Below are 17,074 nucleotides of genomic sequence, written 5' to 3'. Positions count from 1 at the left end.
ATTTGAAACATGTCAGTAGCAGCTGTACGGCGTCTGGCTCTAATGCTAATCTAGTCGAGTCTCCTTCATTTATACAGCGCTTTAACAATACAGAGTGTTTCACTGCAGCTTTACAGTGATAATAGGAGATTACAGTAACAGAGATTGTTTAGGCTTTACAGCAGATCTAGAATAAATTTATTGTCCAGATAAAGTTAGTTTGATTTGATTCACTTCCGTTGCGAAGATCATTAGTTATTAACTTAGCGGCCGCTAACACGACACCGTTCTAACAGAAAACCCTTAACGCGCTCCGGCCGCTCATCCGCACAAAACAGCGCCTGGTGTCTCGAGAACACAAACCATGAAATAGTTTATAGTCTCAGTAATGGGTTAGTCTCGTCTCAGTAATGGGTTAGTCTCAGTAATGGGTTAGTCTAGTCTCAGTAATGGGTTAGTCTCAGTAATGGGTTAGTCTCGTCTCAGTAATGGGTTAGTCTCAGTAATGGGTTAGTCTCAGTAATGGGTTAGTCTAGTCTCAGTAATGGGTTAGTCTCAGTAATGGGTTAGTCTCAGTAATGGGTTAGTCTCAGTAATGGGTTAGTCTCAGTAATGGGTTAGTCTCGTCTCAGTAATGGGTTAGTCTCAGTAATGGGTTAGTCTCGTCTCAGTAATGGGTTAGTCTTAGTAATGGGTTAGTCTCGTCTCGGTAATGGGTTAGTCTCGTCTCGGTAATGGGTTAGTCTCGTCTCGGTAATGGGTTAGTCTCGTCTCGGTAATGGGTTAGTCTCGTCTCAGTAATGGGTTAGTCTCGTCTCAGTAATGGGTTAGTCTCGGTAATGGGTTAGTCTCGGTAATGGGTTAGTCTCGGTAATGGGTTAGTCTCGGTAATGGGTTAGTCTCGGTAATGGGTTAGTCTCGGTAATGGGTTAGTCTCGGTAATGGGTTAGTCTCGTCTCGGTAATGGGTTAGTCTCGTCTCGGTAATGGGTTAGTCTCGTCTCGGTAATGGGTTAGTCTCGTCTCAGTAATGGGTTAGTCTCGGTAATGGGTTAGTCTCGGTAATGGGTTAGTCTCGGTAATGGGTTAGTCTCGGTAATGGGTTAGTCTCGGTAATGGGTTAGTCTCGGTAATGGGTTAGTCTCGGTAATGGGTTAGTCTCGGTAATGGGTTAGTCTCGGTAATGGGTTAGTCTCGGTAATGGGTTAGTCTCGGTAATGGGTTAGTCTCGGTAATGGGTTAGTCTCGGTATTGGGTTAGTCTCGGTAATGGGTTAGTCTCGTCTCGGTAATGGGTTAGTCTCGTCTCAGTAATGGGTTAGTCTCGTCTCAGTAATGGGTTAGTCTCGGTATTGGGTTAGTCTCAGTAATGGGTTAGTCTCGTCTCAGTAATGGGTTAGTCTCGTCTCAGTAATGGGTTAGTCTCGTCTCAGTAATGGGTTAGTCTCGTCTCAGTAATGGGTTAGTCTCGTCTCAGTAATGGGTTAGTCTCGGTATTGGGTTAGTCTCAGTAATGGGTTAGTCTCGTCTCAGTAATGGGTTAGTCTCGTCTCGGTAATGGGTTAGTCTCGTCTCGGTAATGGGTTTGTCTCGTCTCAGTAATGGGTTAGTCTCGTCTCAGTAATGGGTTAGTCTCGTCTCAGTAATGGGTTAGTCTCGTCTCAGTAATGGGTTAGTCTCGTCTCAGTAATGGGTTAGTCTCGTCTCAGTAATGGGTTAGTCTCGTCTCAGTAATGGGTTAGTCTCGGTATTGGGTTAGTCTCGGTAATGGGTTAGTCTCGTCTCGGTAATGGGTTAGTCTCGTCTCAGTAATGGGTTAGTCTCGTCTCAGTAATGGGTTAGTCTCGTCTCAGTAATGGGTTAGTCTCAGTAATGGGTTAGTCTCGTCTCGGTAATGGGTTAGTCTCGTCTCGGTAATGGGTTTGTCTCGTCTCAGTAATGGGTTAGTCTCGTCTCAGTAATGGGTTAGTCTCGTCTCAGTAATGGGTTAGTCTCGTCTCAGTAATGGGTTTGTCTCGTCTCAGTAATGGGTTAGTCTCGTCTCAGTAATGGGTTAGTCTCGTCTCAGTAATGGGTTAGTCTCGGTATTGGGTTAGTCTCGGTAATGGGTTAGTCTCGTCTCGGTAATGGGTTAGTCTCGTCTCAGTAATGGGTTAGTCTCGTCTCAGTAATGGGTTAGTCTCGGTATTGGGTTAGTCTCGGTAATGGGTTAGTCTCGTCTCAGTAATGGGTTAGTCTCAGTAATGGGTTAGTCTCAGTAATGGGTTAGTCTCAGTAATGGGTTAGTCTCAGTAATGGGTTAGTCTCGTCTCGGTAATGGGTTAGTCTCGTCTCGGTAATGGGTTAGTCTCGTCTCGGTAATGGGTTAGTCTCGTCTCGGTAATGGGTTAGTCTCGTCTCAGTAATGGGTTAGTCTCAGTAGCCCCGTTTACATGTAGCATTGTATTCTGATTATAACCAATTTAAAAGTCCAATCAGAATGAAAATGCTCCATGTCAACACCTCAATCGGAATAAAAATGCTCAAACCGATTGAAATTTCAGTCGGATTGAAGGTGGTAGAATGAACCTTTTCATGAACCGATCAAATGAAAGATTACACCATGTAAACGAGCTGATCCGATTACTTTGAGTGTACGTCTTTCTGCGCATGCCTGGTTTTGCGCCAGATAATTCTGTCAGCTAACATAATGCCTTCTGTTTGTCACCCGATGCAAAAAACTATGCACGCTAACCATTACCATAGTAAACATGGTAAATATGAACGCTTAGAAATCAGCGAAATCATATAGGTTATCATAATCCTGTTTTTATTTTATCTGTCAGTAGCCTACGTCTCGTCTCTTTATACCGGACTATCCTCTTTATCTCTGACTGAAAATATAACTGTATCCTTCTGGGAGAGAGTGCTAAAGGTAATATTTTTGGTGGCATATTTGTAGAAATTATTCTTTCTAAATGTGATGTAAATATGTCCTGTAACTAGGCTACCAAATAAACAGAAACAGACGCGACTGAATAAGTTGCGTGTCATCTTTCTTTTGTGAAATAGACGTTCACAAACGTCATAAACGGTAAACCACTTTATTTCTGTGTGACTAATGAGCAATTTTGACACAGATTAATTCATTATGATCAATGTGTCGCTTTTTATTGTAAACCTGTGGTAAAACATCGATTCTTGGGTTTTAAATATTCAATTAAACAACAAAAATGCCAGCAAACAGTCGCTCTTGTTTTGCGATCACACTGTTTCCAGTGATTTCTTTCTGATTCCCGACAGTGGAAACGCAGCAGATTTTGGGCACGGTGCTACTGGCCCGAGGCTATTAGCCTGGCACGGCCCGTTTAAAGCCCTGGCTCGCACTGGCCCGACAGTGGAAACACGGCTAATGCCTACAACTAACGCAACTATTAAGTGATGCACCATCTTGACAGGATTGAAAACGTGGGAAATAATGAGCTTCCAGATCCGGCAGACAAGTGTGCGCATGTCACAAAATGATTTCGATTGAAAGCGTCAGCACATGTAAACACCAGATCGGTTTAGATAACATCCCATGTAAACAGTCAACCGGAATCCGTCAATCAGAACGATCTTAATCAGAATAGCAAAAAAGTGTGCATGTAAACGGGGCTAGTAATGGGTTAGTCTCGTCTCAGTAATGGGTTAGTCTCAGTAATGGGTTAGTCTCAGTAATGGGTTAGTCTCAGTAATGGGTTAGTCTCAGTAATGGGTTAGTCTCGTCTCGGTAATGGGTTAGTCTCGTCTCGGTAATGGGTTAGTCTCGTCTCAGTAATGGGTTAGTCTCGGTAATGGGTTAGTCTCGTCTCAGTAATGGGTTAGTCTCGGTAATGGGTTAGTCTCGTCTCAGTAATGGGTTAGTCTCAGTAATGGGTTAGTCTCAGTAATGGGTTAGTCTCAGTAATGGGTTAGTCTCAGTAATGGGTTAGTCTCAGGTTAGTCTCAGTAATGGGTTAGTCTCAGTAATGGGTTAGTCTCGTCTCAGTAATGGGTTAGTCTCAGTAATGGGTTAGTCTCAGTAATGGGTTAGTCTCGTCTCAGTAATGGGTTAGTCTCAACTCAGTAATGGGTTAATCTCGTCTCAGTAATGGGTTAGTCTCAGTAATGGGTTAGTCTCGACTCAGTAATGGGTTAGTCTCGACTCAGTAATGGGTTAGTCTCGACTCAGTAATGGGTTAGTCTCGTCTCAGTAATGGGTTAGTCTCGTCTCAGTAATGGGTTAGTCTCGTCTCAGTAATGGGTTAGTCTCGTCTCAGTAATGGGTTAGTCTCGTCTCAGTAATGGGTTAGTCTCGTCTCAGTAATGGGTTAGTCTCGTCTCAGTAATGGGTTAGTCTCGACTCAGTAATGGGTTAGTCTCGACTCAGTAATGGGTTAGTCTCAGTAATGGGTTAGTCTCAGTAATGGGTTAGTCTCAGTAATGGGTTAGTCTCAGTAATGGGTTAGTCTCAGTAATGGGTTAGTCTCAGTAATGGGTTAGTCTTGACTCAGTAATGGGTTAGTCTCAGTAATGGGTTAGTCTCAGTAATGGGTTAGTCTCAGTAATGGGTTAGTCTCAGTAATGGGTTAGTCTCAGTAATGGGTTAGTCTCATTAATGGGTTAGTCTCATTAATGGGTTAGTCTCGTCTCGGTAATGGGTTAGTCTCGTCTCAGTAATGGGTTAGTCTCGTCTCAGTAATGGGTTGGGTTAGTCTCGTCTCAGTAATGGGTTAGTCTCACTAATGGGTTAGTCTCACTAATGGGTTAGTCAATTAGTCTCACTAATGGGTTAGTCTCAGCAATGGGTTAGTCTCACTAATGGGTTAGTCTCAGTAATGGGTTAGTCTCAGTAATGGGTTAGTCTTGACTCAGTAATGGGTTAGTCTCAGTAATGGGTTAGTCTCATTAATGGGTTAGTCTCGTCTCGGTAATGGGTTAGTCTCGTCACAGTAATGGGTTAGTCTCGTCTCAGTAATGGGTTGGGTTAGTCTCGTCTCAGTAATGGGTTAGTCTCACTAATGGGTTAGTCTCACTAATGGGTTAGTCTCACTAATGGGTTAGTCTCACTAATGAGTTAGTCTAGTCTCACTAATGGGTTAGTCTAGTCTCAGTCTAATCTCAGTAATGGGTTAGTCTAGTCTCAGTAATGGGTTAGTCTAGTCTCAGTCTAATCTCAGTAATGGGTTAGTCTAGTAGTCTAGCCTAACCCTAACCTTGATTGACAGCTGACAAGGCAGCGCCACGGAGAATGACAACATAAGAAGCGCCATTTTTTAATACAGTTGACATATAATACTACTGTTTCTGTATCATGAAATGTAGTTTTAAGAGTTTTCAGGCGAGAATGTAGTTGTTTAAAGCAGGGGTTCTCAACCTTTTGCAACTCATGGCCCACCAATGAGTGTTTAAAAACATTCTGAGGACCACCTTTCCACATATGATAGCATGAACACAGAATAACAGAAAATTCTAAAAGTACAATGATATACTCCGCTGTTAATCTGTTATGCCACTGTAGCAGAGTCAGCTATATAGATGAAAACTGTCCTTGCATCAAAAAGGCTTTGCAGGTTTTCTCAGTAACCATTCCTGTAACAATAATAGGCTAACATACCTGTAACAACAGGTCAGACACCCAAGAGGGGATTCTCTCTATCCGCTGCAACACGATCTCTATAACACGAATGTTATTTCTCGTGGCATTTATATGCCAAAAATGTTTTTTACGTGCATATGCGTAGGATTAGGGCTGGGGAGTGCGTGCGTATTACACGCCATACAGTGCGTATCATATGCATGCCAAAAAATGTTTGCCGTATAAATGGCAGGAGAAATAACATTCGTGGTATGATAACAAAGCGTCATTAATATAGCCTATATACTGACTTCACCCTGTGCTGCAAGATACATTTAGTTTTATATTCAAATTTTTAGAAATCAGCTGCGTGGATGAAAATGACCGGATTTTCAGGTGAGATTCTCAATTAATACGTCCTGAGGTAAAGTGTTCAGACTGCAGACTCAGCAACGATTGTATTTAATTGCAATTGAAAATTGAATTGCAATCATAACATAGTACAGACATTATCTTCATTTCGTAATGTCCTTAAACATAACAATATTGCTGGCCATAAACTGAGAAAGTGCGCGTGTTCGATACCTCGAGTTGTAGACGCAGCGCTGCGCTTCTCGTCCGTGTGCGACTCCCTCAGTACCTGCCCTTATAAAACCAAATTTAATGTATTCAGCGTCGTATTTTCTCACCACACACTTCAAAGCTTTTCCCTGCACAGGTCTGTCTCCCACATCTGCTTTTCTTTTCAGAAAATGATTAACAATATAACAGTAACGTAATGTTACTGCGTCTGATCGAACAAACATTCAATCTGACATGATTGGTGTTGTGATATTTAAACCTAAATTTGCTTTAAGATAATGCATTTTGACTTGACTTGAGTGTTTTTGATCATATAAAATCATAAGAATAATTAGAAAATAACAAGATTTGTAAATTAAAAAATAACTAAAAATTAATTTGGGGGTAGTCTACCACTGCCTACACGGCCCACCAGATGACGCTCCGAGGCTCACCAGAGGGCCGCGGCCCACCGGTTGAGAATCACTGGTTTAAAGCTCAAATCTGTGGTTTATTTATAAAGATTTATGAAAATTGTATCCAGTTGTGAGGCCATCCTTAAAAATATTTTGGTTTGCAGTAACAGCAAAAAAAAAGCAAAAAAGGGTCGGTAGGTAGGTGTATATATTTTTTTCACGATTCAATGAAAAAAAAAAATTGCCATGGTGATTACATAAGTATGAATTTAAACTAATTTGCATATTGTGACGTCACTGACTGGGTCTTCAACCCATGCCTTCGGGCGCACCATTGCAAACCTCATTCTGGTGCAGGTTATAGGCTATAGACCACAAACAATTTGAAATCTTTCTCAAAAAACATGTTTATTGCATTAATTCCAGCTGCATTCATTGAATGAGAATCAAGAAAGAATTAAGCCACTAGATTTCAACTAAAGTGGATTTTCAGAGGGAAACAAATAAATTAAATTGGCTTTAGAATTCACAAAATGACAGTTAATTGCATTAACATGCAATGTAATACCTATGAAAAAAACATGTTAATGTGTTACATTAACAGTGCATCTCTATTTAGTTTTTCACCGATGTTTAGGGGCTGTTTACACCAGGCCACTTCATGCGTTTTCTCAGATCGGATTGCTATCTGATTTTTCAAAACGATTCCATTTACACCTGGTTACATACATTTTTTTGGATATAAATCAGATCTTCAATTCCCGCTATATGCAGATTTAATGGAGTGCACGTCACCGAAAGCAACAGTTATGAGATGCATTATTTTATTGATCATCAGCTAAAATTTCTGAATCAAAGCCCGCAATAAAAGAAAGCGGAAACAGGCCAGGTAAGATCATTTCGTTTCTTTACATTTAATGAAGATGATTGTGTGTTAAGCGTCAGCGACTTACTTTCACTTTGATTTGCGATAGTTTGCACGTTGGCTTGATGAAAAGATACTCAGCTTCTCATCTGCGGTGATGCGTGTTGCAGTAGCAGTAGCGTCGTCATATCTGACTATAACATGACATATAGCCTATAACACGCTCTCACATGTTTATTTTTTAATAAACCATATTCAACAACATATAAAAATGAAATAATCTTTAGAGTAATTTGATAAAGCCGCAGCCATCATTACCAAGCGCGAACCATTGACAGTGAATGAAACGAAGCGTGTGACATGCGTTAACCAATGGTGTAAACGTAATCATAGATGATGCGCCACGGGTTTTTATTTAAAAGAAAGAACGTAGCTTATGTTTGTATGTAGGTCTAGGCAATTTATATTCACAATACTTAATAACTAATATTATTTTATTGCATTTGTATTAGTTGTTTGAAGAGTTAAAAAAAAAAATCGGTCGGTCTTAACGCAAGTTTACAACCGGTAAGTCGGTCGGACTAAAAGAAAAAAAAATTAAATAATTGGGTCGGTACTAAATTGACAGGGTCGGTCGGGTTACGGCAAACAAGAATATTTTTAAGGATGGCCTTAGATCCAGCGATGACCGGGCGCTCGGCGTTCATGTACCCCGCCTGGAACAGCCTTTCCTCGGCTAGTCGTTCTGACGTTTGCCGCTGACTCTGACGTCTCTGTAGTGGTTAAACATGAGATATAATTTGTCTTGTGTATATCTAACGGGCGATTTTTGGTCTTGTAAATCTATAATTTGTTCCCTGGCCAATCGGTTTGGCTGAGGGGAAGTTTCATAAGTTTATAAGCTATTTAACTTTCTAGATCGAGCGCTGACTTTGTATGTTTGACAGAATTGTTTGCTTTATTTGTATAGCTTCTTGTACCTTTTACTTATACTTTTATACAGTGTTAATTTTGACAGCAAATGTTGATTTAGTTTTAGTCATAGTCTTTTGACTAAAATGCCATTTAGTTTTAGTCATATTTTAGTCATCTGAATTGTTTTAGTTTTAGTCGATGAAATACAATAAGATTTTAGTCGACTAAATCTACAGTAGATTTAGTCGACTAAAATATAATGGGTTTCAATTTAAATGCATTTATTTAGAATTTCTCTAAAATTTCCAAACCCATATACTCCCGGAGAAAACATATATTAACCTGCTAATATGAATGATTTTAAAGTCTGAACATGCAATACAGATACAGATTTAACTACAGTAACTTAAAAAATATCTTAAAATTAAATAAAACCACTTTTCCTAAAGTTGAAGACAGTGTTTTTTTCAATGAATGATGCATTCTTTATAACTACTTGCATACATCATTCTCTATTCTTTCAAGCAGACATATTTATTTGTATGAATTAAATATAATTAATCCTTATTAAAGCTATTAACGAGCAGTGAATGCTTTTCTCTTTTTCTTTTGTTGCTTGATCAATATTAAGGACACAGACCGCATTAGGTTTATTACCCACTGTCACTTTAAAGGGATAGTTCACTTTGAAATAAAAATGTTGGTATGTTTTAGCTTACCTCAAGGGCATCCAAGATGTAGGTGTCTTTTTTCCGCAGTAGTTTCAATTTTGATATTTTTAGGTCAAACCGTTCTCGTCTGTCAGTCAAATAATGCAGGTCTATGGTCACCACCTCAAAGAGCATGCACAGAGTCCAAATTAAAACAATTCCACATCGTCCAAATTAAACAATTCCCCATCGTAAGTACACATTGATGGCCTAAGACACGAAACGAGCGGTTTGTGTGTGAAAACGAACAGTAGGCTATTTATATCGTTGTTACCTCTTGAACACAGCCGCGTCCAAATGATCTGAGGCCGCGGGCGGGTATAGATATGTCGCCTTGGCTACGGTTTCGTTCCAATGAACTGCAGTAGCCAAGGCGACATCTAGTGTATATATCTATACCCGCCCGCGCCCTCAGATCATTTGGACGCGGCTGTGTTCAAGAGATAACAACGATATAAATACTGTTCGTTTTCTCACACAAACCGCTTGTTTCGTGTCTTAGGCCATCAATGTGTACTTACGATGGGGAATTGTTTAATTTGGACGATGTGGAATTGTTTTAATTTTGACTCTGTGCATGCTCTTTGAGGTGGTGACCATAGACCTGCATTATTTGACTGACAGACAAGAACGGTTTGACCTAAAAATATCAAAATTGAAACTACTGCGGAAAAAAAGACACCTACATCTTGGATGCCCTTGAGGTAAGCTAAAACATACCAACATTTTATTTCAAAGTGAACTATCCCTTTAAGACATCGGATCATGTCCAATGACATGCGGATCCAATGCACTGATGCACATAGATACACTCACAACTGTTTAAGACATAACCGACATAATTTACGTGAATACTCTCCAAAACGGACATTTAGACATAATATTTGTGTGTATTTGTCCATTCAGACACGAAAGAGAGCTCAATTCTGTACTCGCGCGCTGTATAGGCTATGTGTCTATGTTCATGGCTGCACGCTTCGGGTCGGGTGTGTGCGCACAGAAAACCGTACCGAATATAGCTCTTTTTTTTTGCGTCGTCACTCTTATTCAGATCTTCATGTCTGCTCTACTCATTCTCCCAGACGTTTACATGTTTTAACGTTTTATGAGACATGCAGCGCATGCCAACTCGTGTGCCGCTGGGTAGATCACGTTACAGAACAATTGTGCGCATATACCACAAATGCAGGACATCAGACTGGATCGCTTCCCAAATCGTCACTATCTAACATTTTCGTCTAGTTTTTATTCATTGACGAAAATGTCAATAGTTTTTCGTCATAGTTTTTGTCATTCAAAACTAGTTTTTATTTAGTTATCGTCTCGTTTTCGTCTGTGAAAAAATGTCGTTGACGAATAATTTGTCATTATTTTCGTCAACGACATTTTTTCACAGACGAAAACGAGATAACTAAATAAAAACTAGTTTTGAATGACAAAAACTATGACGAAAAACTATTGACATTTTCTAAATTAAACGTACAGTATGGAATTTTTCGCCACTAGGGGTCGCTAACCTATTTACAATAACAAAGGCGTAGTTTGATGACGCAACATTTGCTAAGAATTATGGATCTTGTTGTCAACGTCAAGCCGACCGATCTAATCTATGGATCTAATAATGTTTATGGATGACTGAATACATCGATGCTTTTATTATGACTGTGATATGAAGCAGTTCGGGATTGCTAAGAGACAGCTATCAGCTCCACACGCGACGCGATATGGACATTTCATTCTACTGAACTAATGCTGGGTACACACCAAAAGATAATCGGGCTGATTTTGGGCCGATTTCTCCCCTTCCGACAATCCTAGCTATTAGGGATGGGCATTCGATTAAATTTTCTTAGTCGATCGTCGGGAGAATTAACGATCGACTATCGATTAATCATTAATATTTTTATATTGAAATTCATTATTTCTTTAACTTTTTATAAATTAAAAATTCAATGAAAATACAAAAATACAGTTTGTTTGTCCTCGATGAGATCTTTATTACAAGAAGATCAACTTGTGGCAGTGAAACTGGACGTTCGGTAGACTTGAAGATTCCTGCGGTGCTCTAAACCAGCGGAACCTGCAGCTGCGAGCCGGCGTTCTTAAACAGAGACCCATGGCCACTTCATCCGTCTTCTGTGATCGGATAGCTCTCCGGTCGTGAAAAGACCAAATCTAAATGCCCTCCGAAACGCATTCGAGACGGATTTAAATCCGATCGTTCAAACCACTTCAGGAGGAGATCTGAGACGCATTCCAGACGAAACTGGACAAGAGTAAATGCATCTGGTTGTTGAAACCACATATGTAAATTTGACTTATCCCAAAAATGATAAGAAATAAACTTGTGAGAGCGTGTTATAGGCTATATGTCATGTTATATCCAGATATGACGACGCTACTTCAACACGCATCACCACAGATGAGCATCTATTCATCAAGCCAACGTGCAAACTATCGCAAATCAAAGTCATTCATCAACACACAATCATCTTCATTAAAAGTAAAGAACCGAAATTATCTTACCAGGGCTGTTGCCGCAATATCTTGTTGCGGTCTTTGATTTAGAAATTTTCGCTGATGATCAATAAAATGCAGCTCATATCAGTTGCTTTCGATGACGTGCAACAATTTTAATATGCATATAGCGCGGGAATTCAAGATCGGATTTATATCCGTTTTGCAAAAACACATTTATGTGACCAGGTGTAAATGGAATCGTTTTGATAAATCAGATAGCTATCCGATCTGAGAAAACGCATGAAGTTCCCATAGAACTTCTGCACCAGTCTACTGATTTCTGTTGAGAAAGATAAGCATGTTGACATGATCTGGGATCAGACGCGACCGCAACCTGATGACAGCCAGTCCAGCCGCCGAAAACACCCGCTCTGAGGGGACTGACGTTGCCGGGATGCACAGGTACCTCCGCGCTAAAATTAATTCCATTGCTTCAAGACTCACACTACGCAACGCAACCTGCATTAGTTTAATCGATAACAAATAAACGTGATCGACAAAATTCTTAACGATCAGTTATCGATCGTCGATTAATCATGCCCATCCCTACTAGCTATGTCCCGATTATCTTGATGGTTTAACAGATTATTTGATCAGATTTTCCCTTGGTGTGAGGTGTGTTAAGAGTGTCCGAACCTGCTCGGAAGAACGTCGGAGCCGCTCCGATCGCGAATCGTAAATATTAAACATGTTTAATATTTACGATCAGAAATCCTGATGTGTGGGGGGAACTCCGAGGACAAACACGCGCACGCTCTGGAGATTATCACGTGAAACGAAACAATATCCAATCAGAAAGCGAGATGATGGAAGACACGGTCATTCTCACACACACACACACACACACACACACACACACACACACACACACACACACACACACACACACACACACACACACACACACACACACACACACACACACACACACACACACACACTTGCAGGAAGCTTAATGTTAAGATTTAGTATTCATAAGTGTAAATTTCGAGGAAACAAGCCTTTGTTTTTCATTTTAAGAGCAGAAATTTTACAATACCTAAACACAATATTGGGTTTGAAAAATAAGAAAGCTGCAAAGTGCGTTTCAATCTGTAAACATTTTCAAATTTTTGTTTAACTTTTAAGTTTGTCACTGTTTATGTATGTCTTTTTATGTTTGTTTATCGGCTTTACTCTTTGTACCCCCCTGACTGTAATTGTATAATTCTTAAAATAAAAATAAAAAAGATAAAAAAAATAAAAAAGCTGAGTGTTAAGGGTTCAGTGAGGTTCTATAGACTAGAGGGATTAAATAACTTTTTCTAAAGAGACAATAAATCCAATAAAGAATAAATAAAGACAATAAAGAATGAATATATTTCTGTATAAAAGGTTATATATAATGGTAGGTACAATGGTTTTTTCACGTGAATTTTCTGTGAAAATCATTCCAAACACTATCGCAATTTCTTCCTGCATATCGTCCGTCATGCTTATTCTGAAGTCTCACGATATTTTGCGAGATTTCCTGTGTTCATAGTCGAGACTCTGGTTGAAAATCTGTTTGTGTGTGGTGTGCTGTCTTTGTCACATCATCGCACACCACACACTATTGAAGCAAAACGCTTAAATCTAGGATTTTTTGTCCTCATGTTTGTGGTCTGTCACATTTTGAAAATCTTATAAGATGTAAAAAATCTTTTGGTGTGTACCCAGCATTACATTACACGCGAGTGCAGAATTACTACTCACAGTCCCAGGTCAGTTTATTAGACAAATTAAACTTGTGAGGTAACGCAGCGTTGTTTCACTTGGTCTAACATTACACTATCACACAAAAACTGCATTTGAATGTGTTGAAATGTATCTGTTAGTTTGTCTGTATGAGACTAGCAGTAAGCTAGATCAACATTAGAATAACATACAGATCATATTCTAACATTTCATCATGTTGAGCTATATAACATTGATTAGTTTTATGTAAATGTGGTCACCTGTTTAATAAAGTACATGTAGAAGTGGTCGAAGTCTCGGACGTGGAGCTCTCGTTTATATACTGTCTATGGGAGCTCTAGGCATCTCGAAAACACCGCGCTGATATTGATTCTCGTTTTAGTTATCCTTTTGTATCCAAAGTCTGCTTGCCATGGTCTATAATGTTTGAACGAAACAACAACAGCGTGCAAATAGACATTGCGAACTACCGTCAATCGCTTTGGTTACTATCAGAGGGCTCTGGTTCATAGCTCGGTAGCATGGCAGTACGAGCGGAAACCAGGGACAACGCGGATATGACGCCATTGACGGCGACAAAATGGAAATAAAGAAACGGGACGTTTCTCGAATTAAATTACAAATTTCTCCTGGTTTGAAAGTTGTTGGAAACAGTCGGGATAATGTAAGTACACAAAAAAAAAATATATATATAACATAGATATAGTGATTTTTGCTATTTTTAAAGCAAAAAAGTTACATATTGTGGCTTTAACACTGCTTTTATAATAGCTAATATTGATAAAACTGAAATTTAACAAAAAGAGACTGGGTTGAGTTTTGTCATTTTAAATTTTAATACAACGAATATGATCTGTAATGTTGTTTACTGCAACATCTGTTGTTTAGTACAAATGCACATATTGCCTGGACCATATTAAAATGTTTAATATTTTTATATTATATTTAAAACGAAAAGAGGCAGGTTTGTGTTTTATATTTTGTTTGTTTTTTTATAAATAAGCAAACGTTATGTGCAGTGAATATAATCAATACGCGTTGCCTGAACCACATTTGTGTGGCTATAATGTTTAAGATTTCTTTAAATGAAAACGAAAAGAGTTAGTATGGTGTTTTATAACATATTTCGTTGCCTAAATATACACAGAGATAACCGAAGTAGCAGAGCGAGCGAGTGACGTGCGCTGCGTCAGAAGGTGGGCGGGGTTAGGATTTCCCAAGATTTTCCAAGATGGCGCCGCCCATACCCCCCATAAACGGCTTCAAACCCGTTCTTTAGAAAGTCTATGGGTGACGTCACAGACTCTTTGTCCATATTTTTTACAGTCTATGGTTAGACTCAGTAATGGGTTAGTCTCGTCTCAGTAATGGGTTAGTCTCAGTATCTGCTGGACGTGTCCATGAGTGTTCAGGGATGTTGAATCATCTGTGTGAAGATCTGTCTTGTGTGTGTGTGTCAAGTCAAGTCAAGTTTATTTGTATAGCGCTTTTCACAATACAGATTGTATCAAAGCAGCTTCACAGTATTAAATTAAAATAATACAACAAAGTTTGTTTCAAGAGGAATTTATTGATTGATAAAATTTAAATAAATATCCCCAAAATATCCCCAACTGAGCAAGCCAAAGGCAACAGTGGCAAGGAACCGAAAAACTCCATCAAGTGACCTAATGGTGTCCTAAAACTCCATCAGGTGACCTAATGGAGAAAAAAACCTTGGGAGAACCCAGGCTCAGTCGGGGGCCAGTTCTCCTCTGGCATTTATGAGCTAGAGGCCGGATGTGGAGGTGTGTCACAGCCTTTTAGAGCTTAGCCAATCAGGACGCAGAGTGAGGTGTGAGGGAGGGGCTTTGAGTCACTGCTGCTGTCAGAGATTCATTATAAACTTGTTTAGAGTAACTAGTCTCATGTAATCACACTTTATGTGTGGTTTGTTGTGAGTGGATTATGGCACAGTAATAGATGGACTGATGTAAACCTGAGCAGAGCGGTCAGTGATCTCCATCATCACACACTTCTGTTGTGGGTTCGTCTGCAGTGGTTACAGACATATTACATCAATAGAAGTCTGAGACAGATAAACGTGTGTGTTGTGTGATGTGACATGCCTGTCTGCTATGTGGGTGTCGGCTCTGACTGGTTGACCAGGAAATGGACCAATGAGAAGACAACACAGCACGATACAACTTTAACATCATAGGATGTCCTGTTACTTTATCCTCTACAGTAAAAGACCTGGGTGTTATACTCGATTGCAACCTGTCTTTTGAAAATCATATTTCATATGTTACAAAAACAGCCTTTTTCCACCTTAGAAACATTGCTAAGCTACGTAATATGCTATCAGTTTCTGATGCAGAAAAGTTAGTTCATGCATTCATGACCTCGAGACTGGATTACTGTAATGCTTTATTAGCTGGTTGTCCTGCATCCTCAATAAACAAGCTACAGTTAGTCCAAAATGCCGCCGCTAGAGTTCTTACGAGATCAAGAAAATATGATCATATAACACAGATTTTATCATCACTGCATTGGTTACCTATAAAGTTCCGTATTAATTACAAGGTATTGCTACTGACTTATAAAGCCCTAAACGGCTTAGCTCCAGTCTATTTAACGGATCTTCTATCGCCCTATAATCCATCGCGCTCTTTAAGATCACTAAATTCAAGGCTTTTGGTCATACCTAGGATATCCAGAACCACCAAAGGAGGGAGAGCATTTTCACATTTGGCTCCAAAACTCTGGAATAGTCTTCCTGATACTGTTCGTTGCTCAGACTCGCTCTCCCAGTTTAAAACTAGATTAAAGTCGCATCTCTTCAGCCAGGCATTCTTATAATCCTACAGTTCAAACTACAATCCGGCCTCTAGCTCATAAATGCCAGAGGAGAACTGGCCCCCGACTGAGCCTGGGTTCTCCCAAGGTTTTTTTTCTCCATTAGGTCACCTGATGGAGTTTTAGGACACCATTAGGTCACTTGATGGAGTTTTTCGTTTCCTTGCCACTGTTGCCTTTGGCTTGCTCAGTTGGGGATATTTTGGGGATATTTAATCTAATTTTATCAATCAATAAATTCCTCTTGAAACAAACTTTGTTGTATTATTTTAATTTAATACTGTGAAGCTGCTTTGATACAATCTGTATTGTGAAAAGCGCTATACAAATAAACTTGACTTGACTTGACAGCAGAACTGTCTCATGTCGGCCATTGTTCCTCCCCAACACTGGCAGGAAAGGAAGTATTGCAGCCCACACGCACACATGTGTATACACACACACACACACACACACACACACAGCTTCCTATGTTTGATGAGCCACATGGAGGAGGAGAAAGACAGACATGATGTTTGAACATGCTTGTCGCTCACAAGTGAACTAGTGGTTTATTGACAAAGGAATCTACTATATATGACTGGATGTTGTGCGGATGTGTGATGTGGATGTGTCACATAAACATGACAAACACACTTAGTTTTACATTCTCACTCTAATAAAGTGCTGATGGTCCAAACCTGCAGCTGATCTGAGAATCTCCACAGTAACTTCTGTTTCTCGGTTCTGTTCGCACTCACTCCTGCGTCTGAAGCGCTGAACTCGTTTCCTCTGATGTAAATGTCTGTGGCTTTACACAATCTTTCTTCTGTTAAAGCTGTTCTGTGTCTTTTGCAGAGATTACGCCGATTATCAACCAAATACAGAACAGAGAAAATCTACCCCACAAATGTAGGAGAACAGGAGGAAAACGTGAAGAAGAACCGATACAAGGACATTCTGCCGTGTGAGTAAACGTTCATGATCCAGTGCTAACAT

The 17,074-nt window shown here is 39.7% G+C and overlaps 1 protein-coding gene and 2 long non-coding RNA genes across 3 annotated transcripts in view; 2 read left to right on the top strand and 1 right to left on the bottom strand.

Moving 5' to 3' along the window:
- The window catches only part of LOC309496828 (tyrosine-protein phosphatase non-receptor type 12-like), a 49,149-nt gene that overhangs the window by 3,127 nt on the left and 28,948 nt on the right, over positions 1 to 17,074 (top strand). Inside the window, 1 exon segment of the mRNA XM_082166962.1 lies at positions 16,934 to 17,042. Coding sequence (XP_082023088.1) covers positions 16,934 to 17,042 — 109 coding nt within the window.
- LOC309496842 lies at positions 6,811 to 14,191 on the bottom strand. The gene is made up of 2 exons (XR_014205261.1): positions 14,057 to 14,191; positions 6,811 to 8,271 (listed from the first exon to the last, which is right to left on the bottom strand). It is a non-coding gene; the product is annotated as an uncharacterized lncRNA (long non-coding RNA).
- Positions 8,450 to 13,357, top strand: LOC309496843. The gene is made up of 3 exons (XR_014205262.1): positions 8,450 to 8,991; positions 9,778 to 10,778; positions 13,259 to 13,357. It is a non-coding gene; the product is annotated as an uncharacterized lncRNA (long non-coding RNA).

This window comes from Leuciscus leuciscus, assembly GCF_965113295.1.
Source record: "Leuciscus leuciscus genome assembly, chromosome: 4".
NCBI lineage: Eukaryota > Metazoa > Chordata > Actinopteri > Cypriniformes > Leuciscidae > Leuciscus > Leuciscus leuciscus.
The sequence above is the reverse complement of the archived record's forward strand: the minus strand, read 5'-3'. Positions and strand labels throughout refer to the sequence as shown.